The sequence below is a fragment of the Aythya ferina genome (assembly GCF_964211825.1).
Source record: "Aythya ferina genome assembly, chromosome: 3".
Taxonomy (NCBI): Eukaryota; Metazoa; Chordata; class Aves; order Anseriformes; family Anatidae; genus Aythya; species Aythya ferina.
Window position 1 is genome coordinate 116,767,854 of NC_140298.1, and position 25,770 is coordinate 116,793,623.

The 25,770-nt window shown below is 50.2% G+C and overlaps 1 protein-coding gene across 3 annotated transcripts; it reads right to left on the bottom strand.

Annotated features, from left to right (window-relative positions):
- Positions 1-59: 59 nt before the first annotated feature.
- GATA4 (GATA binding protein 4) lies at positions 60-25,737 on the bottom strand. Of its 3 annotated transcripts, XR_014690863.1 has the most exons (7): positions 24,945-25,737; positions 7,801-7,970; positions 6,382-6,507; positions 5,389-5,476; positions 4,982-5,124; positions 984-3,875; positions 60-880 (listed from the first exon to the last, which is right to left on the bottom strand). XR_014690863.1 is itself a non-coding variant. In XM_084512935.1 (6 exons), the coding sequence occupies exons 1-6, from the start codon at positions 25,468-25,470 to the stop codon at positions 3,693-3,695; spliced, it is 1,233 nt and encodes a 410-aa protein (XP_084369061.1). In that variant the 5' UTR covers positions 25,471-25,737; the 3' UTR covers positions 60-3,692. The 3 variants fall into 3 exon arrangements, 2 of the variants coding, with proteins under 2 accessions (XP_084369061.1, XP_084369060.1); XM_084512935.1 differs by having other exon boundaries at positions 60-3,875; positions 7,801-7,967; XM_084512934.1 differs by having other exon boundaries at positions 60-3,875.
- Positions 25,738-25,770: the final 33 nt, after the last annotated feature.

The window sequence follows — 25,770 nt, forward strand, 5'->3', positions numbered from 1 at the left end:
TATTTACCCCCAGGCCTCCCCAGGAAGCCCCCCAGGATAGTCAGAGCCAGGCAGCAGCCTTCTGGTTTTATTGCCATTGTTTTATTTCCATTAGTTCTAAAGGTGTAGAAGTTACGTGGATCGGTAGCCATACTACTTCTTAATATATATTTTTTTACATCTTTAAATAATTACAACTTGTTCAGTTGGTTGGTTTCCCTCTCCCCCTTACAAACAAGTGTCTGTTTCTACGGGACCTTCCCAGCCGACCTGGGAAGCTTCAAACTTTATACATGGAGGGAAAAAAAAAAAAAAAAAGGCAAAACAAGACACCCCCCCGGCATAGTCACAGCTTCAGAGTTACACTGAGAGTCATTGATCGGTTTGAAAGCTCTTCTGCAATATTCCTGAGCTCCTCCTGGTTGGGGAGGGTCCAATCATCCCGTACAACTGCAAAGTGGATCCCGGATCTCTTCTGATCGATTTACACAACAAGATCTGACGTGATTCGAGATATTGCACGTTCACAACTCGGAAAGACGTTTAGAGGGGGTAAAAGATCTTTCCACCCTTCCTGCTCCCCATCTTGCTCTGGTGAGCACGGAACTCAATGAAGAGGGCTTGGCACAATCCCACCTTGTGCTGCAAACCCGTAGGCATCAAAATTTATGCGTGCCATTAACGATGAGCTGTAAGGGAACAACTTCCACAAACAGGTTTATATAAGTGATTAAGCATTTTGCAGGACTGGGCCTTTCGCTCCTGAGGACAGGGATGGTTCTCAATTCTGTTTGTGCAGGACCCAGCCTGGTGTCACAGAATGGTTGAGGTTGGAAGGGACCTCTGGAAGTCATCTGGTCCAAACCCCTGCTCGTGGCCCTCAGCAGGACCTCCAGCCACACTGCAAGGGAACAAATAACAGCAATAATTGTCTTGTCGTATTGTCTCTGGTAATTGTATCTCGTTTCATTAGCAAAGCAGGCTCTGAATGCCTCCCCCATCACCTGAAGGAAAGCAGAGCTCGAATGTAACCCTGAATTTTGTAACTCGCCCCTCTGACTCGAACGAGCTGAATCTCCTGCCGGTTTCCTTCCTTCATCCCGTGCGAATCCCTTCAAGGGTCACCTCTGGTGCTTGTCGTCCTGTGGTGACGACCCCAGGTGCATCTGAAACGTCAGCTGCTTGTGGTGTGAAGGGGCCTCACCTTCTGAAAGCAGACATCTTGCTACCTGGCTCCATGTAAATGCTCCTCACTGTGTTTCAACATTCATTTTTTAAGGCTTTGTGGGAAGAAGAGAGGCAGTCAACCAAATTGTGCCGCGGTCATTTAGATAACCTAAAAGGATGTGAGCCGGAGGACCACCAGGCTCATGTCTTGCAGGGTTTTTCCACTTTGCTCTGCAAGCAGCCTCCTCCGTGGCACCAAGGAGTGTGGTTTAAGGGCAGGAAAGAATTTCAACCAGGGAATTTGGCTCTGAGGGCAGTAGGAGGAGCACAGTGATGGGGAAAGCAGACAAAGCCCTCGGGAGCATCAGCACAGAGACAAATGCTGCGTGTGTTTGGTCTCCTCGGGCTGTGCAGGGTGGTTTTAGGTATCTCTGATGAGGCATCTCTGGGGTGCTTCGGTGTCACAGAGAAGAATTCACAGCGAGACCCCAAGAGACCTCAACTGCCAGGTGCGAAGGAGGACAGCACAAGGAGCAGGCTGGCTAAAGACCTGCGTGCCCGCAGAGACAGACCTTAATGTTTTCAGCCCAAATTCATATTGTTAGGTGCTATTTCTGGCCTCTTTGCAGGCTACTGGTCTCAGCAGAATCACAGAATGTCAGGGTAGCGTTTGATTCATGTTTCATTGAATGCCTGTAGCTAATGCGCTAACGAGGTTGGACTCTTCATGAGCTCTGTGGGTCAGAGTGCAAACCCCGGGGGCATCTTGGCAGGGAAGGATGGGAAAAGTTCCCAGTTTGTGGGCTTCATTCCCGTGAGCCAGTGAAGGGCACTTCTTGTCAGGGGGAGGACCACACTTTGGGGATGCTCACAGAGGAGCCTCAAGGTGCAACCATCCCCGTGGCATCGCTGCGTCCTCCTCCAGGGAGTGCAAATGCTCTGTCCCCTCTCAAAACCCCCTACAAATCTGAGTGGAGGGGCCCAGCTCTCTACTCTGACTCCATTCCCAGTCTCTGTCATGACCAGTCCAGTTAAATCCTTCTCCTTAAAGAAGCTTTTCAGCCACCAGGAGGAAATTAAAGTTCAGACACGAGTCATGCTTTTGTTTCAGCCGTGTGGGTGGCTTTCCTCTTCGCCAAGCCCCGTATCTTGGTTGGAAACACTCCTTGAGGGAATGGTGAAGGGTGAAAGCTGGAGGATGGCACCTTACACCCTTCAGCACATTTTGGGGTAGCACTCGGTCGTTCCGCAGTCAAGTCCAGGATGCAGGGAGGGAAGAGAAGAGCTTGAAAGGAGAGAAGAAGAGCGACAGAATTTGGGAGTGGACAGAAACGAGAGTGGAGAATCTTGTTGGATGCAGTCTCCCCCAAAAAAACAGGCTCCTCTTGCAGGCAAGCGAGTCTGTGCAGATGCTTGGTGAAGAAGATGCCCCCTGCCTGCATCCATTAAAGGCTGAAGGGTTTTCTTGTAGTGGAAGGTCAAATCCTTAAGGGTTGGACATGGAAAATGGTCACGAGCCGGCTGCTAGGGGCAAAGCGGGCACTCACAGTACAACACCAGATAAATGACAACAGGATTTCATCAATGACATCAAAAACAACAGAGAAGGATGCAAAATAATTAAATTAACTGGCTGAAAAGTGACGGCACAGCAGAGTTAAAGAGCAACTTCCACTTGCTGTGCCCTGCAATAATCTCTAAGCCTGACTTGTGGCTATCCATAAGGGAAAAGCCCAACACTTTCCTCCAGGATTTGATGACCAACGTGGGTCTCCTCTACCCACTCCTGGAAGGTTTCTCCTTCCAAAATCCCCCTTTGATTTCAGACAGACCTTCTCCAGGCTCCGCCGACGTTTTGGAAACACAGTCCCATGATTTTGTAATGATAAATAGGAAAGGAGTTACTATTAAATACGGACATTCATCGGGTTTCCAGACCATCTAGGAGAATGAAGGTAATGCTCTAGGCACGTGAGGTGAGGATGAGGAAGCGGGGGCTTTTTTTTTTTCATATCAAATCCACTAAAGACACCGCAGCATGTCTCCTGGAGTCTGTTCACCAAACTGTCCTGAATCTGGCTCCATTTGGTGGAAGATCACTGAATTTCGGTCATGAGAAGGTGACGGCATTTCCTCTGGCCGGGAAACAAATGGATGGTGACAGAAGAAAAAAAAAAGTCACTGTGCCACCATTGTCTAAGTCTCAAATGACAAACGTTTTTAAATAAAACCCCAAACCTTTGTCCATCCTTGTGTTTCTGGCTATTTCGTAGAAGGTGGTGACAATCTAACAAAGAGAGGCTTGTTGGAAGGGGAGGAAAGGCTTCAAATCCATTAGTTACTTTGAGATTTGAGTCTTGGTTTCTTTTTTAAGAGCTCTAATACACCTCAAAGAAGTCCTCTTTACCTCTTTGCTGGAACATCTCGAAAGGGGAGAGAAGGCAGGAGAGCAGGGGAGGTGGGAAACAACATTGACTTGATTATTACGTGGCATCTTCTTCGTCTCTTGAGCCGGTCAGCCTGAAGTCTCTGGGTGGAAGACCAGGTTATGCAGTAATGATGTCCCCATGGTTTTCGGCTAAGACCAGGCTGTTCCAGGAGTCCTGTTTGGAGCTGGTTTGCGGAGACTGGCTGATGGCTGACTGGTAAGCCTGCGGGGAAAGCTTCAGGGCTGAAATCGCAGGGTGAATTGAAGAACCGTGTCCAGACATGGCAGAGACTGAGAATGCCTACGGGAAAAGGAAAATCCCGTAAACAACAAACAAAAAAAAACCACTGAGGACCCTGTGATTCCCTGTATGTAGGGCTGGTGCCACATTAATAACACATATGAGGATTTGCTAGAGTTTGCAGCTTAGATGTGATGCTTTGGGGAGGCTTTCCTTTTTCTAGACCCTGCTCTTTACTATTTCTGCACATGGGACATATCGTTCTCTTCTAAATGACAGAAAAGCGATCATTTTACCCCCCAAGGCTTGAGATTTCATCGGCTTCGGGCACTCCTAGCTTACAAATGCCCTCCTGTGGACTGCAGGACACACAACAACAGCGCCGCAAAGCGTTGCAGGTGCAGGATCAGCCCAACCCAACAATGCCATTATTTTTTTTCCCTATTTTGTTTAAATACTGCAGCTCCCTGTATGAACCCAAGGGGGAAGCAACTACCACACACCACTGTCTCTTAGCTGTGCTGTGCCATGGGAACCCTCATCCAAGGCACAGTTATTAAACCCCGCACGGATCAGCTCCCGGCTGCGGGTGCTGCTCAGCAGGACGCACTCCTTGCTGAAGGCAGGGCTCGTCCCAAGACATCTAGCGGTGGATGTGGCACAAAGCACCCGCTCACCCTGCAGCTCTCTGCCATCACGCTGGCTGGCTTTACCTTCACAGGGACTTAAATCTGGGCTACGTGAGTTTATTTTCACGCTGCATTTCTCATATCGTTCAACACACAGCCAGCAAGTGTAGATGAAGTAGAGTATTGCCAACTTTTTCCTTGCTCAAGACAAATCAAATCAAGTCATATACAGGGAACAGGTATTTTCTTGCCCATACAGCTGCCCAGCTAGAAGGGATCTTATTTTTTTCATCAAGGCTGCTACCTCTAGTTGTCCATTCAGAACTGCTACATGTCATTAAAAAGCCACAATGTGCTAAGCACGATGACAAAAACGTGTGTTTTTTACCCTGTCCCCAAGGGTAGATCTCCAGCTGTGAAACCCTAGACCCTTGGCTTGAAAAGAGGAAACCTTTTACTATAGAGGAGGTTTTGAGGATACTCCCCTCACTGTATCTCCCATCCTAGTTCCCCGCTCTGTCCCACCACCCCACGTACCTGAGAAATGGGGCTGGGGTGCCCGTAGTGAGATGAGAGCTCTGGTTCTGTTTTTATGGGGCGCATTTCCTCGGTGGTCGTGGCACTGCTGCTGCTACTGGTGGAGCTGGTGGTTGGGGTAAGACTCTCACTGCTGGATGGACCTGTGAGAAAGCGAGGGGTAAGCCAGGCTCTTCCCGAGGACCTAGAGCAGTGCAGATCTGTCCCCACCCATCCAAAGTTAAAAAAAAATGGTTAAAAAAATAACAGAAAAGGCTTTGTTACTGCTGAAAAGCATTCAGACATTCCCCATTTTTAAGACGCAGCCCATTTTGTAGTTGGGTGTTGGACTTGGGACATAAATCCGAATGGCCAGAAGCACAAGCACACACATGTACACACAATAAACTCCCTTGTTCAACACTTACCTGCTGGCGTCTTTGTTTTGTTAAGGTTCTTCGGCTTACGCTTCCTTGTTTGAATGCCCTCTTTTCTCATCGCTAAAGGCCGTGGAACCTGTGGACCCAAATATAAAAGCACGTTGGTTTCTGTATCTCCATATGGTCATGTAGAACACGGTTCCAGTTCTACCTCATTGACCCCATGAAAAAATTATCTGATTTAATTGCAAACAACAACAAAACGGAACCCAAAGTCACAGGTCAACACTGCTGTGTGAAGACAGATGTCAAAGCTGCAAGGTGGGACTAGATGGGTTTTTACAGCATAGGTACTGAGAGATTGTTTTAAGGCCAGAAGGGAGCAGCAGCCCATCTAGTTCACTTTCCTGTTGAACTCAGAGCTGAAGCAGCCTTTCTGGGCAATGCTTGTTTTCTGGAAAACTACTAAATCTGCATTGGGGGACCTCCCTTAGAACTGATCCCACTGAGCTGGTCATCCTCAGAGTCAGACACATGCTGAAATTCCTAGCAACAATTTGTGGGGGCAGGTAAAGCTTCCCCTCATTCATTGCGTCTTCCAGCTTTGACCTGTCCCTCCTGGATGCTCCTCCATCTGCTCTGAAGCACTGGGAATCCTTGAGAGCATGGGAGTGTGTTAAAAAACAGGAGCAGCAACGGGGAGAAAAATGGGGAAGAAGAATGGGGTTTTCTTCTGTGGACACGAGGGTGGTGAAGGTCTCTGTCTCTGCCACTGCGTTGCCACTGACTGGTGGGAAATGGATGGGAGATTTGCATCCTGAAGTCCTACTTTGCCTTGGGCTCCAGCAGGGCTCTTCTACATCTATCAGACATGACATGAACGCATGGAGCCCCCACTAGCAGGAAGAGACTATCCAGGCTCCCGTGCAAGGGAAATCATCATCAGGAAAACCACAACAAGGGAGCACAGAGTTGTACCCTGAAGTTGTCCCCACCGTGGTGCCATCGCCACCCTCCCCATCAGAGCAACGAAGGCTTTACCCCGTGGAGCTTCATGTAGAGCCCGCAGGCGTTGCAGACGGGCTCTCCCTCGGCGTTCCTGCGCCAGAGCGTGGTCGTCGTCGTGTGGCAGTTGGCACAGGAGAGGCCGACGCGGCGGGAGGCCGACTGGGATTAAAAACAGAACAAGAAAAAGCATCAACCCTCCGCGGCTCCCACCGGCAGCATCTCGGGTCCCTACAGGTCTCGGGTTTCCCTCTTGCCTCTCTTGTGGCAAGAGGAGCTTAAAAGAGAGCTTGCAACAACAGCAGAGATTTCCCCTTCCAGGGCTCTCTGGCAAATCTTGGGCTCTGAAAATAAATACTGAATGTATTCATTTAGGTAGAGGAGCTGGTGTTGCTTTAACCACCCCCCTTTGCTATATCCCTAGACGTGTCCTCCTTTTCTTCATGGCAATTCTTTTCCAGAAGAAAAATCAGGGATTTGGCCATTTTTGCAAGATTTCCTGTCCAGCACTGGACCAAGTCTGGTTTCCAGCCTTCAATACCTGACCACACAGATCTGCCCAGGGATAACACGGAGACCAAAAAATGAAACAGGGCCCAGTTACAGACTGGTAGAGGTGGTGGTGGAGCTCGGCTCCGTCCTTCACCACGAAAGGGTTTTCACAAGAGGGCGCTGGGTAGCTGCGGACATTGGCAGCGCTCAAAGAAGTGACATTTTTTGGCATTTGCAAGGAAGTGGCTGGGTTTGGGCTGGGTGGAGGGCAGGGCCGCTGGGGATGGAGCCTCCAGGATGATGAGGAGCCCCGAGGGAAGGCTCGCTGGCTCCTTGCTGCATGGGGTTAGGACAGCACGGACTGCCGAGCCCTTCCCAAAAAACTCCTCACCCAAACAGGCTGGGACAGGCAGGTATCAACCCCGAGATATTCCACATTCCCCATGCATGCCCCATTCCGACCCCACAGCCTTTGGGACGCCCTGACCTGCCCCACAAGCTCTGCCTTGCCCAAGGGAACAGCAAACAGAGTGTCCAGAAGAGGTGGCCGGCCACCGTGAAGGGAAGGGGGTCAACCAGCAGTGACCCTGGGGATAATGATCCTGAGGGTAAGAGAAGATCAGCTGGAGGTGTGGTGGAGCTGGAAGGGGTTTCCACTGCTGCTAAAATGCCTACAGGAGTTTGAAATAGGCTGGCTTTCCAGTTGCCCAACAATGTTCCCTGCAGCCCCTTCCACCACCTGGCCTGGATCAGGTCTCTGCACAGCTCATCTGCCCAGTCCAAGGCCTTGCAGCTCACCAAACTCAAGGTAATCCTACTTAATTTGGAAATCTGGCCCCAAACCACCTGCACCGAGCAGATGGGGACCCGAGGAGCTGAAATACCCCCTCCATCTCCACCTGGCCGAGGCCTTTTCGCCTCGTCCTGGCAGGCAGCCTGGCCCCACGTGTGGTGCTGACTCACCAGCCTCCTCTGGGGTTTGAACAAGGGCCGGTTGATGCCGTTCATCTTGTGGTAGAGCCCGCAGGCGTTGCAGAGGTAGTGCCCCGTGCCGTCTCTCCTCCAGAGTGGGGTGGACATGGCCCCGCAGTTGACACACTCTCGCCCCTCGGAATAGTCATCAAAAAATTCTGCTGCCATGACGGGAGAGAAAGGCAAAGATTGGGTTAAATCAGCGTCTCCACGTTTAAATTTCTGCTCTGCTTCTCGATATTTGAACCCAGCAGTGACACTCAAAGAAATCACAATCGGAATTTATGGGGTGCAAGAAGCATCTCCTCCTTTCACGGGGAAGCCCCCAAGATTACAGGGAAGAGGAACCCCTTTCCCTGCCATACGGTGTTGGCTGAAGGACCTGTGTGGCAGCAGGGATGTGCCGGGACACAGATACAGGGAGACAGAAATAGAAACCTTCCCTTCTGCTCTGACGTTACCCAGTTTTCAAGATTGGACATAGCCAGGGCAAACAGATCGGGGCAGGCAAGCGGCCGTGTTTGCAACCCAGGTGAATTCCCTGTGACCGGGGACAAAGAGAAACCCGGACCCACGGAGCAGAACTGCCCAGAGAGCAGAGAGGAACCCAGGCATCCCCTGCTGGAGCTCAAATATGTGTGGGCAGAGAAAATCCTGCCTGTGCATCCCACAGCCCCTTGGCAGATCCCAGCAACCCCTCTACAGAATCGCTGCAGAGAGCCAAAAATCAGAAATATTCACATGCTGTCACCCTACTCTCTGCACAAGAAGCAGCTCCTGAACAGCAAGAATCCACAGGTATTTCCATGATAAACCCATTCCTGCCCCTGTATCCCCTCTGCACCCAAAGACAGCGACCGCGGCACGCACGTGTCCTGCTATGGACATCAGGAAGGGAAGACCAGATGATAAACTCCTTGTGGAGAAGAAGAAAAGGGCAAGCAGGCTGGGATTAAACCATGCTGCTGAAAAAGCCGGATCCCCAACATACTGAGACACACACGAGGCTTTTGGAGGATGACAAGAGCTTTGCACTGGGGCCTTCAGCCATTACATGTCAGCGTAGCATCAACTCTTCCACTACTACTGTCCAACTTGCTCTATTTTGTGCCTGCCCACCTGCTTGTTAGACAAATCTCACTTTCTGCTGGAGGACAAGAGTTCCCCAAACGGCAAACCAGCAAAATTTGACTTTTTGCAGATCTATGTCTTAATCCCGTGTGGATTCTCTGATATCTTGTAAGTGTTACGTTCAACCATCAGCCATCTCTCTTCTGCTGCTCTTCAGGCTCTTTTGGGGAAATCTGTGGGAAGCTACGTAACCATAACACAACCAAAGGATTAAAAAATGACTGAAGTGGGGCCAGTAAACAGATACTGAGAAGGATTCATGTAGTTATCCCTAGAAAACCAAGCTTAAAATGACAAGCGACTATACCATGTGGCAATGGGGAAATGCTAGAAGAGAGTAAATGAGTGCACCTAAAGGGGCTCTGGAGCTAGAAAAGAAGGAATCTGCTATCTTCTAATTAGCTTAGGGAACCCTCATTACATTTGTGTAGTTCTGGTGGTTTAGGGAAGATGGGAATCCCTCCAGGTGAATGTTGGACTCAGTGGTATTGTAACTATGCCTCACTTTCCCATTTAAAATCACCACCGAGCCACAGCCAAAACCCAGATCAAATAAACTTCCTTCAAAAAGAGGAGGAATTGGAAGAGCTAGTCAGGAAAGAACTCATTTCCTTGAAAAATCTCAAGAAAGGAAAACATTTTGCTATTTTTTCTTAGAAGTAGCTGAGGTTTCTGATTATAATTTTCCCTAAAACAAAAAAATCTGTATTACGTATTTTCAGGGTAATTTTCATCTTACAACAAAATCTTTTCCTCTTTGAAAATAGTTCAGTACTAAGTCTTTGACACAATCCACAGGGAACTGAGCAGGGCAGGGGCAGTCCAAAGATAATAGTTAAAACACTTATTTGAATTGTTCTTGGGAGTTATTACAAAATGTTGCTTTTCCTGGAGAATTTTCCAACAGAAAACCAAAATCCGAAGGCTTTTAATCAAAGAAACAAAAGGAAAAAATTTCTATCTGTCCCTCAGAAATGCTAAGAGTTGGACTAGCCCTTGAATAGGAAGGTCCCTCAAAATGGGAATGATAAGAAGAAATGTCAAGTATGGAAATACTTTTGTTTTTAAAGAAAACAGCCTGTGGAGCCCAAACCAGACAAGCTGCAAGTCTTTTGTTTTCTGATAATAATCAAATTTGCTACTGTAACCTAGCTCCATGGTCCGTATTATTTTCACTGGTTTGTAATCTGCCATCCAAGATCAAAATACAAAGCAGTCTTCAGACCTGCTCCTTTTGCTCTCCCCAGTCCATCTGCATTTGTTTGAGCTATGTTCTCCGCTATTTTTTTCTTTCTTTCTTTTGGGTTTGCAGGGGATTTGGCCTGGAGCTTCTCTCCTGAGGAACCTTCACCGATTTACGTTTCTGGAAGACCTTTTCTGCTTCTGTAGTAACAGCATTTGTGCGATTTCCCCCTCTCAGCTGCAGACAAAGGTGGGCCTCGTGAACGTGATCAACTGGGAATCGCTGGAGCTGGAGGCCGGGAAGGAGCAGACTTTGCTCTCAGGGTGCATGGCAGCTCCACGCAATGGGTGGCTCTCCCTGACCACGGCCCTCGCGGGGTGATACGGGATGGGTGCGTCCCCTGCGGACACCGCCCAGAGCTGAGTCAGAAAATGACATCTGTGGAGTGCAATCTCATTAAAAACATTCCCAGAGCCCCGCTGGGGCAGGGAGAGCTCCTTGACCTCACTAGATCTCACCTGGAGGAGAAATACTGCATCAAGGTATGCCTGATGATGGCAAATTCCTCTCGGCAGAGGTGCCGGCTAGAAGGGTGTGTCATGGAAACACCTGAATGTCAGCTCAGGGAAGACAACTTAAGCTTAATGCATGCCTGGATGAAAGGGTGACTTGTTTTGGTGCCAGTGGAGAAATGGAAGGCAAGGGATTGGTTTTCTTTCAAAAAGAGGTGCTCTCATTTCACAGCATCGCTAGAAGCAAGGTTGAAGTTGTGGAGGGAATCCAACCAACCCAGCTGCTCTTGAAAACCTGGAGATCTATGAAATGCTAAGAAAATATCACTTTAACAGGAGCAACCCGTGCAGTATGACGTGGGCAGATGCTCAAGACCCAGGTAACGCAATAGCTGCTCAGTTTGGAAGGTATGGGCCATGGCCTCTGCCTGTCTCCCTCCCTCCCTCCCTCCTCCAGGGGCACAACCAGGGGCAAGGCTGAGCTATATTGGGAATGGAGGTCACTGGGTTTCAAGTGCCCCCATTGCTTAATTTGCCCTTGTTATTAATAACGGGGTCCCGCAGACCGGAGGATCCGCAGGAGAAGCCGTGAAGTGTTTTCTTGGCTGCCGTCTCGGGGCTGCGATCTCTAAATCCCGGCGTTATGAGATCCCCTGACACTTATTCATTCCCTCTCCTCACACTAGCAGCCGGCGGAGGAAACGTTTATTCAGGCAGCAAATTGCCCGAGCGGCTCCCGGTGGGACCCTAACAATGGGAATGGAAGGAAAGGCTCCCCCAGTCACACTCAGGGCAACAATTTCCGTTTCGTGGCACAGGAGCCACCGCCTGATAATGGAGATTTATGGGGCCGGCCAATGACCTCTACAACAGCCTTTCTCCTCAGAGGTCTTCCTGGAAAGGTTTGTTCCCTCTCCCAAAGCCAGGTATGGCTAGCAAGGCCGAGGAGAGGACAACACGTATGTGCCAGCTGGGCTGAGGAGAAAACAGGCCCAATGAACTGAACAACCTCCTTCACCACGTGTGCCTCAAGGTCTTGAGCTCCTCTCTGAAGGCTCAGCTCCCCTAAGCGCCTTTGCCCAGCCTTTATCTCAGATAATATCAGTCTCGGGGTAGTTCAGGCCTTGTTATGGGGTGGGTCCCTGTGCCTGGCGTTGACTAATGCCAATGGCTTTCTGCTGCATGCTTCATAAGACCCTGCCCCATGCCCATGAAGGAGCTTCTCACATAAGATCGGATTGTGAAATGGTGCTGAACGAGATGGCCTGGCGAGGATTGGGGCCTGTCCCTGTCCCAGCCACCAGCTTGCCACATAAAAGGAGGTCCTTTTCCCCTCACACCTACCCCTTACCAAGACTACAAGGTCCCCAGGGCAGGAAATGTCACTTGAATGTTGCACAACAGTCTCCTAATCTTGGGTGAGGCCTTGAGCATGCTAATGTCAGGAATGCTCGCCACAATGGGACGCTTAGTCCCTGGGGAGCCTGGAGGGATTCTGAAGTGGAGCACTGGGGGCTGTTAGGGGAAAAGCATTCTTGGAGGTGGCCTTTCATGGCTCTTAGTCACTGGGAGTGGCCCCTTACATCCACCGCCAGGTCCACAGAGATCAACCAGGGAGGACAAAGCAGAGCTGGCCCACACCTACAGGCACTTCTTCCCGCATGGCTAGGGCATGACGGCATCTCCGGCCAAGGATATCAAGTCTTTGTACTTCTGCCTTCCCAGCTAGGAGAATCAGATCCCTGTGCACAACCAAATCAGCTGGGGAGCAGGGGGAGGATGCCCAGGGCTTGGGTCTGAAGGGAGACTTGAACTCCTCTCTAATCCTTCCAGCGTCTCTGCAAACCCCAGCTCTGCCAGCATGCCCATTCCTAGGCCTTTAGCAAGCTTAAATTTGGAAGCCTTGGAGAGATATCTTGAGCAGGTGAACCTTAGGGATCAGGACCCAACAGAATGATAGGAGTGAAAGCACCTCTGATGGAGAGGTCTTGACTCCTCCAGTTCAAAGCCAGCAGCCAGTTTATAAGTTTCTGTTCCCAAACCAGCCTCCAGAAGGGGTCAAAGAGCCCTCCTTGTGCTGGCTTGGGTGAGATCTGGTTGTCTCAACAAGGTCGTCTCCTTTCTTCTGCCCCCTCCTGCCCTCACCCCCTCTCTCTACTTGCTGGGGAGAAAGAGACTTCCATTAATATAGCACTGGAGTTTTGTTTACAGATGGAGGGATATTTAATATCAACATTTCCCGCTGCAGAAGTGTCTTCTCAACCCAGTGAAGCAACTAGACAAAGGAGAAGCTGTCCTTCAAACACAGCCAGGCACTTAGAGGCTCTAAACAGAGCCTGAGAGCAGTTCTCCCTGCAGAGAAGCAGTTTCCTAAAACAATTTGTTATGATAAGAGGTGAGAGCCACGTTCCTGTGTATACAGAATCCCAAATGGACTCTCAGGGGCACTCGCAGCTGAGGGAAAGGACACTGGTCCCTTGGACACATGGACACCTTGGGCTCCCAGAGGATCCCAAGCCACCAGCACCTTCTGCTTCAAGGGACAACCACAACAGCAGTGCAGTGTGAAATGGGATTTACCATTCTTGGCTACTCAGAATGGTTTGTCCCAAATCCCAAATTTGTTCCTATTAAAAAAGCAACAGTATGGAAATAATACCTACTGTTCAAGCCTCTGGGTGTCCCTTTAATAAGTGTTTCTGCAGCGAGTGGAGCAGAAAGTCACAACTCTTTCTTTTAAATGGGTTGAGGTTCTCCCATGAATTGCATGACTACAGGAGCTGCAGCTTTATGGGAAAAACAATAATAAAAAAAGAAAAACCACCAAAAAGCTTCTGGTCAGATCACAGCTGTTAAAAGTGCTTCTTGTTCCAGTGCTGTGTCTGAGTACAGGGCTGGAAAGGAAAACAGAGCAGCAGAAAACACGGAGAGACAAAAGCAGAAGAGGCAGGGGGTGATCGTAAATAAAAGAGCTCAGATTTATGCCTGAGAGAGATCTGCAGCCAAGAGAAAGCTGTCTGTGAGTCTTTCCTTTTTCTATGGGGACATCATCAGCTTGGCATGCAGATGGAGATCAGAAAGCCCATGTGCATTATCAGCCACCAGAGCTGAGGATGTTTCTGTAAAAACAGGTTCTGCCCATTTTTTTTCCTTTTATCCCTTCCTCTTCTCTGCATGTTTCCCCTCTGACAGAATTTGAGGGAAATTCATCCAGTTACCCACTATTTTAGAGACCAATGGGACCTGGATTAGCAGGAGACATCACCTGTGTGGTTGTTGATCCACAGGAATTGGAGAAGGGGGGCAACTTCCTTGCTGTTAACCAGAAACACTATTTCAAGCAATATGCATCATTGTGAAGCTTCACAGAAAGGGCTTGATGCTGTCCCCGAATGTTTTGGAGTTTATCTGACATGTCTAAAATGGTTGATCACTCAGTTGGCTGCTCAGAGTGACTGGCTTTCCCCCTGCAGACCTACAGCCCCTATTTAATTGCTTAGGAAGCACTTCACCTATAATCAGGCTGAGCCATACGCCGCTTTTGAGAAGGCAAAGAAATCTCTTGCCTCATGAAACACCGAGACTGTTCCTACACAACCGTTCCCAGCCAAGTGTTTCACGTCAAGGCAAAGGGAACATTGCGTCCCTCCCCTGCAAAGCTCCCCGATCTGCCTGCAGCAAGCCAAGGTCTATGGCACATACCACTCCCAACAGCCAAGCATACTCCTTTCCTTCACGGATATGTTTTCCCCAGCCTGAAGGACAGTGGAGGCAGAAGCAGCCAAGGGACCAGCTGAGATCATGTGCTAGGGGTCCACGAAGGGAAGGCTGGTCAAAGCCTGGGCCTGGATTTGAGTTCAGTCTCGGCTCTGTCCTTGGGAGCAGAAGCAAAGGCTCTTCCATGCCTCACTGCGTGCCCACACAGGGGAAAGTGGAGAACACTGGGCCTGGGGCTCTGGGGACATCTCAGCACGTAGTTTTGGGAAGGGGCAAGAGGTGGTAATGGGGACTGGCCAATGTGGCAACTGGGAAGGGCTTTCCACCACACCAGAGCCCCCATGCCCAAACCCCACAAGGCCAGGGGCTGTACCACAGCTGTGCAGAGAGGTGGTCAACCCCCATATTGAAGCAGCATGGCCCAGACCCAAAAAGTGGACAGCAGGCCGGGCAGGAGAAGGCCTGCAGCTCCCCCTGGGTTGTATTTGCACAGGGGGAAGGCCCACTAAGCTCTGCTCGTGCTGCAGTGGAGACAGGCTCTCCTTTTTCCATATCCACCATGAACACCACTCATATATGGCCACTTGTGTGCATATGCATGCAGGATGGGGGCTGTTCTGATGACAGAAACACAACCAGATCATTAGATCCCAGTCACCCCAGCATCCTAACAGGGCTCAACCCCATATTGCAGTCAGAAAAGACAAACCCATTCCTTCTCCCCACTCATCAGCAGCAGGCCTGAGGCCCTCCATCAGATCCTGAGCAAAGCTTACGCAAAAAAAAATGTTAAAAAAACAACAACAGCAAAAGCTGGTTTTGGTCAGAGCACTTGCTGGCCACCCCTTTGATGGCAGTGTGGTGTCCTACAGCAATTTGTGCCGCCTGTGAAGTTGTGTGTAAGTGAGTGAGCTCCAAGGCCTGCTTTCTTTTGCTGGGATGCAGGCCTGATCCCACCCACCAAGGTGACCTCCCCTTTCTTACTCCTACTTACAATTCTTACACTTGTAAATATCTGAGGCTCTTCTGATAAACAGGAGATTCCTCTGCTTATCGACTGTCCAAATATTTTTAACAAATCTCAGATTAGCGTGGAGAGCTCGGGGAATGGCCAGGATGGGGCCATCCACAGCCTGGGGGCCGTTTGGCAGCAGGGACCTGGAAATGGTCTTTCTCTCACTAGACAAAGGGAAAAGAGCCACAGCATTTTCCCTCTTGAAATACATCCCATCTCCACATGCACATGCTTTGGCTCTCCTTTGATGACTGCAGGGATAATGGGGAGAAAATGGAGAGTGTCAGAGCCAAGGAAAGCTTTGTAGCCTGCTGCTGTGCCAGGCCTGGTGCCCGTGCCTGGCACTCGTTCATCAAGCATGACACAGCCTTCACATGCCCTTGGCCTGCTTTGCTTGGCCACCTACAGCACCGTGGGTGAGCCGAAACACCTAAAACCACAGGAACCCAACAATCTGTGGTCATACATCCCCCTGCAGCATCTGTCTGTCTGAGGGAGAGCATCTGTCCGTCTGCAGGGGTGGCCCAGGTGGACCAAAGTCAAGGCCCAGGAAAGTGGTGGTGCCTGGGGTCATTACGAAGATAAAACGAGGGAAGCTGTGCGGGTAGATGCTGACAGCAGGGCATTAGGAGAAGCTTTTTCATGAGGACATGGATTAGGTGGCCAGAGAGGTGAGGGCATTTCCATCCCTGGGCATTTCCAAGCATCAAGACAAAGACACAGCTGGCCTGAGCTAATTCAAGTGGCTAATTGCTTTGGGCAGGTTGGGCTAGAGATCTCCTGACATCCCTTCCAACCTGCCTTTCTGTTACCCTGTGACTCCAGAAACTCAGTAGTTTGTTTTTTTATTATTATTATTATTTTTTTCCAGACTAGTGCAGGTCAGAGGAAAAAGTATTTATCTGCATCAGGCCAAAATCCCTTGTGGAAACACAACTGTATTATCAGTGTGTGTGTGTTATGTGTGTGTTTGTATATATATATATATATACACATATACAGACATATATATTCAGTGTAGATATACACTTACTGTGTCCTTAAGAATGCCATTTTAGCCAGCTAGGAGTCATCTCTAATCAACTCTCTTTGCTTTTGCTGTTAGCATTATTTTTCTATGGCTATGCAGAACACAGCTGTATAGAACTGTACATATATATATATATATATACACCACTATAAACACACACTTTGTATATTCTGAATTATTTATATACACTGTGTATATAAATACACACTTCATATATTTAAAAATATATATATACCACATATAGGAACATAGGAAATATGTAGTCTATGCACTGCTTAATGTGCCCAAGCCCTCTCTAAACATGACAACCTTAACAGTGACCTTCAGGTGCATATTCAAGCTCTGCCCCAGCATTTTGTTTGGACCCTGTGAGCTGACCAAAACACACCAAAACCAGTGAGGTCGGATCCTGGCCTCTCTACGGGACGGCAGCCAGGCACAAACAGAAAGGTGTTTGCTACGGCATATAGGATGCTGGGTGCTCTGACCCCCGGCCCTCCTCTTTTCCTGTTTTAATCGTTATTCTGGACAGTAAAGTCAGCAGGGGCGGAGGACGGAGCGATTCTGCGATAAAGTATCTGCAGAGGTCAGCCCAGCGCTCGGCAAGCCCAGAAACTGCAGCCCAGGCCAACGAAACGGCAGGTACCTGACTTATCAGGGCAACATACAACTTGCAGTTTTTCTACCTCAATTGATTGGACTTTTTATCTAAAATAACAGACATTATAAGATAGGCGAAAGTCGAGATAAGGAACAAAATTGAGTAGTCTTGAATCAGATCAGCTTGGGGACAGGTTCAAACTCCCACACCTGCCCCGGGGGAATCAATGAAAGTTTCTTGGCGTCGTCCACTCGTTTTGAAACGCTGCTCAAGTGGAGTGAACTTTGAGACCGTGGCGTTTATTCTGTGATTATAATTAACCTGCTCACCCGTTGTTATTGATTTCCTCGTGAAGGGAGGCGACGGGATGTTGGCTCAGAAATATAAATGGCTGGGGAGGGGAGGCGAGGGGCCAAGCAGTCTGCCCCCTCTTTGTGAAGTGATGAGGGGCAGGACATAGGCAGCTCCTGGAGAAAAGCCTCGGTCATGCCCAAGACCCCAGGCAATAGGACATCCTCCAAGGCCAGGAGGAGAAGACATCCCCCAAGCCAAATACCTCCCTCTTGCTCTGCATCACCAAGGCATGTCCCAGCTCTGCATCCATCCCAGTAGCCAGTCCCTGGGGCCAGCAAGCCCTTCCCCAAACCCTCTCACATCTGGGGCCAAAGCCGTCTTTCGGAGGAGACCTGATGGCTGAGCCTCCTCATCCAGCACTGAGCCCCGAAAATTAAATAATGATGGCTCCATGGCCTGCAAACCCAACAGCTTGGCTTGGAAACTCATAGCATTTCAAATCATATATTTTTATGTCTCCTCATGAGCATGAGCACATAGGAATCAGGGGTTCCCAACTTTCTTCTTGTCCGGAAAAGCTGCCCCTTCACCTCCCTGCAAAAATCAAGCCTCATGTGTAATGCCACGGCTCCGGACGATGGAGCCCGGAGGAAAAACGAGCAGCACTGAAGGGGATGAGGCACAAAAGCAGCCAAGACGGAGTCAAAAGGGAGCTGCCTGGGGACATTTGCATCGTCCCAGGACAGCCTGGAGGGGACGGCTGCCCCAAGACAGCATCGAGGAGGCAAGGAAGGGCAGCGGCAGGACCTCTCCTGAGATGCTCCCCGGCAGACACCGGCCTCATTCCCAGGGATTAAGAGGAAACATTCCCAGGCAGGGATTTTTTGTTATCCCAGAGTCAGAAGCGGCCGGTACCAGGCCCTGTAGGAGACGTGGGATCAGCCCCACGCACCCCTGGTCCGCCTGCCCCGTCCCCGTGTCTGCTGCTGATGGAAAACTTGCTTTCCCTGACTTTCCATGAATTATTTTTTCCCCTCCTTCACAAACAAGCCAAATTTCCGACTCCCCTCTCAAGGCTGGCGCGGGCCGCGCGAGCCCAGCTGGCTCCGATAAGGGGCTCGCCAGCTTTACGGGTCGCTAAAAATAAAAATAAAGCAGCAAATCCCGGCGTGCTGCACCACGTAAACTGAGCGGCTGCTTTCCAAGATGGAAAAAGGGAAGGTGCTGCTGGCGTCTGGGAAGCTTTCCCGGCCAACAGCCTTCACCTCCCCGAGGAAAGCTGTCGGTTCCCAAATATCTTGCAGGGGGCTGGGTTCCTGCCCTAGGGAAGCTTTTTGTATGGGCCTGATCCTGCAGCAGCTCCCAGCCCTGGGTGAAACCTCCTTTTGGGGTGGTTTCGGCTCAGAGCAGGCAACTTGAGCGGGTTGCTTGGTCGGTTTTGGTTTTAATTTGTTGGTTTGTGTTGTGTTATTTTTTTTCCACAGCCCATACTGAATTTATTTAGGGGAGGGGGGCTGATCCTGTAAGCACTACCTGGGCAAAACCTGCAGGATCGGCCCCAGAAACATCCCTGCTGCAGATCCAGAGGGGAAACTCGGTTCCCGTAAGGAAGGGAGGCATTTCCAGCTCCCCTCCTGAAAGCAGGCTGGAAATACCTGGTGAGAGCCAAGGGGAAACTGAGGCACAGGGCAGTATGGTGGGGCTGGGCATTGGGGTAGGGTGCTCAGGGCATGGGACATTTCTGTGCATCCCCTACAGCTGGTTTCAGCAGCAGAAAGACTTGGGAAGGACGCAATTTTGCCCCTCCAAGCAGAGCATGAACCCTACAAAAGCTATAGGTGCCCAGAGCCAGCAAATAAAATTACCCAAAGCCATCTCTGTGCAGGGAAATAACCAAGGAAAATTTTTAAAAAAGTACACCGGGCACCTCTTGGGTAAAAATAATGATTTTTGCTCCCAGTTGATGCGCCCCCAGCCTTGGCTTTGCAGCCCAGGCCTTGCCAAAAGCAGAAGGCTGAAACATTTCGGCGCTGCTGACGGGGTCAGACGTGCGGCCAGCCTGGGAAGCCTCTGCCCAGCTCCCTGCGAGCGGCTCTGAGCTGTCTGGAGAAGAAATCCCAGCTCCGGCTCAGCGCAGGGAAAGGGAAACGGCGACCAAGTGCATGGCCGGCTTCGCTCGAGCACGGGGGAAAGGGCTGCAAATGCGCCCTGATGCCGGGATTTCTCCTCCGTGCTTTGCTTTCCCGGTGGGAAATGACCCGAAAAAGCAACAAGAAAAGCCCCTTCCTGCAACCACCCCCCTACGAGCCCTCACAAAACACCCACGGCATCGCTCGGCACGCTTCAACAGCAAAAAGGTTCCCCCAGAAAAGCCCCAAAGCCGCTCGTCCCCCGCTACGAGAGGCAGTGACGGCCAAATTATTTTCAGCCGCTGTCACGCACAGGCGAGCACCCGCCTCTGAGGACCTCACTGCTCAGGAATGGCAGATAATTGGGTTTAATTTGTCGTTACGGATGTATTTACAGCTTGGACCGGTCGCTGCGACCGATCGTGCGAGGCAGTTTAGAGGGATTTAAGATCTTGCCATACCGCTGGAGGTTTAATAGGCAGCTGCAAGGCAATGTTGACCCAAAGTTTTTGTTTTTTTTTCTTCGCCCCCAAACCAGGCAAACCTCCACCCGACATCATGGTGAAATTTTCTTGTGTAATTTGGTGTCATTTGGGATGCAAACACACGTTCTCACCTCTGTCCCTGCTTACTTAAGCAGCGTTTTGCGGTCGGTCGCGCACCAAAGGCGGTTTGGCACCTTCCTGCCAGACAGCCAGAGCTCAGGACCCATCAGCGAGGCGAATATTTGAATATTCCCAATCCTCGGCCCCACAGGCATAATTAACACGATCCACCCCCCCCCCCCAAAAAAAAAAGGGAGCCGGTATGGGGACAACTCAACCTCGCGGATGCGCACGAGGGGTTACGGCAGCACGGCCGCCTTGCAAAAATCGGAATTTCAACAAAACTGGCTACTTTCAGCCCAGGATCAGAGCCCCCCACTCACATCCCTGCCTGGTTTCACAGGCAGCAGCCAGCCCCAAATGGGAGGCAGGAGCCTCGCAGGGATGTTTTTATAGAAAAGGGGTGCAAAAGCCTCAAAGCACACAAAATGTGCGGTGCTTCCCCCCCAAGGGATGTCTCCTGAGTGGATAGACATCCCCAAGCACCCCATTTCTGCACCCGCTTTTCTGTAAGGGAATTAGAAGGAAGGACACACCGGGCTGATGTGCAAGGAAAGGAATTTGGGGATAAAACCACCGAAAATGAGGTCTGTTTGCATCTCTTTTCCCTATGCACGCAAAGCTCTGTGGGTCCCAACGAGCAACAATTCCAGCCCAGCGCCCTGTGCCGATGCGAAATCATAGAAAGTTAGGGTTTTGCTACTTCAGCTACACTCTTAAAGGCTTTTTAATTAGATTTTCCCTGAAATTGCATTTTTTCACCCATTCTTTGACCATTCCCTGCACACATTCCCCCGCAGCTGCCGACCTCCAGGCACAAAACCTTGCGCATCTCGCCGGGCGCCTGCTGCCTTTTCACCTGGGTTGGGATTTATCTGCAGGTCGGCGCATGGCTGGGGGGGAATTTCCCAAAGAAAACCTTTCAAATCCCCCGAAATACTGCGGCCATGGGGTTTTCAAAATAACTGGCCCCGTTAGGGAGCACCGGGGAGCACCTCTGCCTGCCGAGCCAAGGTTTCTCCATCATCAGAAGAGCACGGAGACAGCAGGATCGGGTCCAATTTCCTTTGGTAAACACCGCCTGATACACGCTCCTCTCTCTTTCCAAGGATTTTGCCTCTTTCTACCCAAAACGGATGGAAATAAATGTGGAGAGAGTGAAGTACGGGCTGCCCTCTTAAAGAAAAAAAAAAGAAATTGCTGCTTTTGTTATGGGGATAAAGATGCGCATGGGTGTGTGTGCAGAAAAAATAATTCATCCTGGCTTAATAAATCTTAGATTTCGTGCCACTGCTCACTGCCTTCAGTTTTTCTGCTTTGTAAAAAAATAATCATTATATAAAAAATATATGGATATGATATAATACGTGATGTCATAGGTATTATTTACTGCACCAGAGCTATTCTATGCGTGATTGTATTCAGTAATTAAAGCTCTGTTTCCAGTGATGGAGCTGTACCATTAGTAAGGGTGTGATGATATTTTTATTATTATCGTTGCTTTAATTGCAATTTTAAATATGCTGTCCGGGGATACGGGGAAGGGCACAAAAATAAATCGCGTGCTCGAGCTTGAATCGTGTCTCCCCATCCCGTAGCCCTGCGGGTTTTGTCCCCAAAACTGCGGGGCTGTGGGGCTGGGGAACCCGCTCATTGTCACCCGGTTGTCACGGCGGAGGGCTGCAGATGACACCTTCGCCTTCACCGGGGATTTTTGCAAATGGGGAAGGAGAGGAGGGAGAAGCAAGGCGGGATGCTTTCACCCTAAAGCCGCCGTGTTGGGAGCGGTGCCTTTGAGCACCCCTGCGAAATCCAGCCCTCAGCCCTCCCTCCGATCCCCTGGGGCATCGGCTGGTAGGGCAGGGGGACGTGACAAATGGGATGAGTCAGTGGCACCGAAATGCCAGCCTGGGGATGCTACCCCGCCAAGCTCTTCGCATCCCTGTGGGAAAGCGTGAGATCTGGTTCCCCGATCTCCCAGCAGCAGAAAAAAAAAGAAAATTAAGAAAAAAAAAAAAACATTTTTCCGACCGATGGCCGCGTCTGCTGGGGGCTTTGATCTTTGCAGATGTGGTCCCGTGGAGCCCGGTTGGGGACTCCTGGCTCGGTGAAAGGCAAAACGAAATGCAAAGGCAGCTAAAGTGTCCCATGCCACGGCTCGCTCCCGACCGCAGTGGCAAAATTCAGCCTCCTAAAATATAAATATACGCAGAAAAAAAAAAAAAAAAAAAAAAAAAAAAAAAAAAAAAAGAAAAAAAAGCAAGAAGAAAAGGAAAAAAAGACCTCCTAATCCCCCAAAAAGAAAAATCCTTCTATTTCGCACAAGTTTGCAGCTGAAGTGAAAAAAAGAAAACTGCACAGGGTGGGGATGGGAAAGCTGGATCTGCCCCCCCAACCCCTACGTAAAAGCCAGTGCATTGCCTCCATCCAAGCTCGCCTTTCCCCAGCAAGGGGGGGATGGGGCAAAAACACCCCCGTGGCTGCTCTGGGGGCAGATTTTGGTGGCGGGGACATCTCCTAGAGGGAATTTTGCCATTCCTTTGCTGGAGAATTCACCCCAGCCCCATGCCCTGGGGCAAGTTCATGGCTGCTGGGGCTGATCCTGCCTTTCAGGGCGAGGAAATAGATCCCCAAACGTACCCCCAAACCCCAAATTTGCTGAGCATGCAGCAGGAGTGTTTTTTTTTTGTTTTTTTTTTTTTTTTTCATAATATGCCCATGTGGTTTATTTATGCCCCCAGTCTCCCCAGCATTTGGTACCACTGAGCTGCTTTGCCACTTTTTAACCCCAAATTCCTCCTATCAGGGAAAAGCAAGAACATATATCTTTTAGTATATATTTTTTTATCAGCTTTGAATGCAGTTTCACTAAAGTTTCACTAAACTTTTCCTGGAGCATTGCTTATCAGGGGAAAATAAACGCCGTGCCCAATTGCGCAGAGCGCGCGCGTCTGAGTCTGCAATTCCAGCTCCATCTGCACGGACTTAACCTTCATTATTAAATAGTAATGCTAATTAATATTACAGTAATGGCCAGCTGCTCTGCAATTAGCACTGTCCGAAGGTGGTTATTTTTCCAGGAAATCACTGGAGGAAAACGAAAGCGCTGCAAAAATCCCTGGGTGCAGCAAAGCCTTGCGCCAAGGGTTGTGTTTCTCGGTGTGCGGAGAATAAAAATATCTCCGCTCCCAAGGAAAGGCAAAGAAAGGAGCTTGGGATTCACCATGCTACCCGCCGGGGAGCTGCCTTCCACAAAATCCCCTTTTCTGTTTGAATCCCGAATTTTTAGGCTCGATGCCTTTCAGGCTGTTTCATCCCATCTCCCTCATGCTACGCAAGGGCTCGAGTGAAGAGCACCAACAGGCAGGCTCCGGCCACGGGACTAGCAACACAAACTGATCTCAAAACCCCCCAAAACACCACGAACCTTAAAAGCTAACCCAATATTTCTCCAACTGCAATGCTTCATCCTGAATATTTCATTTTTAAAGTTATTTTTCTAAGAGCCCATCAGCGACCGCAGCGAAAATGCGATTTTTTTTTTTTCCCTCAAGGAAGAGATGGGCACTGAAGTCAAATAGAAATGCAAGACTGTCCTCGATGATACAAATCAATGATTCCTACATGTTTTTCCACCACAGGGCTTCCCAAAATCCCTGCCTGGTTGACCAAAGCTTTATATTTATAGCTTAGTTCCCCTTTTTTACACGATTTCTTAATGCTCGAAGAAACGCAAAAGGCAATGGCAAGGCCAAGCCTTCACTGACACCCGACTTTCATTCCTGTAATTCCTTAAAATAACGCTAAAGTTTAAGAAAACCTTGCTGGAGGGAAATTTTACCCTCCTGCGTACAACCTGAAAATCTATCGGCGGCCAGATTTGAGGCATTCATTTCTGAGTGCCTTTATTTCTCTTCACTCCGGTGCCAGCAGCGAAGCCCCCACGGGGAAGTGAGGAACAGAAATGGGTCTGGGGGAGCAGCCCCACAGCCCTGCTTTCCTCCCCATGTTGCCTTTTTCCTCCGCGCAAAATACAGGAGCGATATTTTAAGCCAATTAAGCAATATTTTGAAAACAATTTCTGGTCTTAGGATCGGGGGCGCTTACAGAAATCAGCGCTTAGGCTCCGAGATGGGGATCGACACAAGAAACCCGGGTGGGATTTTGGGCAGGGAGACCCCAAAATCCAGAGCTCCCAGATGTGCTGATCCCCCCCCCCCCAAAAAAAGCAAACAGGGTACAAGAGGCTGTGCTAATGGATGCGGATTTATTTCTTCTTCTCTTTCACCTCTCCCCCTCGGCGCTGAATTTCCCTTCACCTTCCCTTTCCCCGGCCTCGCCAACCACCCAACAGCTGCAGAAAGGACGTGACACAAAGCGGCCCGAGAGCGAGATCTGGGATTCACGCACCAAACTTTTCCAGTTAATTCCATCCCTAAATTTCCCCTTTTTGCACCAAATCGAGCCGGGAAGGGGCTACCCACCAGGGTTGCACTCCTGCAGACCCCAGCCATCCCCGCTGCGGCCCCGAAATACTTGTGGAGCTATTTGTGGAGCAAACCCTTCCACAGGAGCTCGGCACATGATTCTTGCAGCTCCAGGCCTACCCCAATTTCATTTAAATTATTTTTATTATTACTTGTAACTGTGGTTTCAAGGACTTTTTGCAACGTTGCAGTGAAAGTGCATGAGTAAGGGTGCAACCGGCGCCGTGAGGACCCCGATATTCTCCATCCCCGGGAGCTCAAAAATCACAACTTTCTCAATCCCCAATCCCACCCTCTAAAAATAGGAGTGCACGGATGAAAACGGGGGGGAAATAAAACATGAAAACTGTGGGGAAAAACATAAAAACGGACAGCATCCCATCCCACCATACCCCATCCCCTCCATGCCCCGGGGGGTTTGCTTCGCTCACCGATGTTGGCGTGCCGGGCGGCCGCGGGCGTCCCTCGGCCCTGCAGGTTGTGGAGCATGGGGCTGTCGAAGGGCGAAGAAGTCCAGGTGGTGGCCATTTCGGGGCTCACGTAGGCAGGGTAGGGGCTGGAGTAGGAGCCGCCGAAGCCCCGGCCGTACTGCTCCCTCCCGTTAGCAGAAAGGCTCAAGGAGCTGCTGTAAGCCGCCGCGGCCTCCCGGGAAGAGGTGGCAGGGATGGGGGTGCTGGTGGAGAAGGAGAACCGAGGTGACACGGGCGGGTGGGACGATCCGGGGTTGTAAGCGGCGCTTTCGGCTCCGGGTTGAGTCCAGATGGAGTGGCTGGAGACGGGGCTGCCTTGCTGGGAAGAGCCGCCGCTCTGCAGGTAGGGCAGGCTGGGGAGCATGGAGGTGACCCTCGTGGTGGGCACATAGACGGGGGACGCTGCGGCCGCGCTGTGCATGAAGCCACCTGCCCCCTCGTAGGCCGGGGGGCCGGGGTTCGCCGCCATGGCTAAGCTCTGGTACATCTCGCCGCGGGCCCCCCCAAACCCCGGCCGGCTCCCCGGGCACAATCCAGAGCGACGATGACGACGACGAGGGGAGCAGAGTGATGAAAAAAAAAGAAAACAACAAAAAAAAAACAACCCCCAAACCCCGATTCCCTTCTCCCCCAGTGGCAGCCGGAGAGGTCTCGCCTTGGGGAGGGGGTGTCTGGCCAAAACGCAGCAGGTCGCTTTGGGCGAGTTTAATTTCAATTTTTTTTTTTTTCTTTTTCTTTTTTTTTTTTTTTTCTGGTCCTTTTTCCTCCACCCACCCCCCCTCCCCGC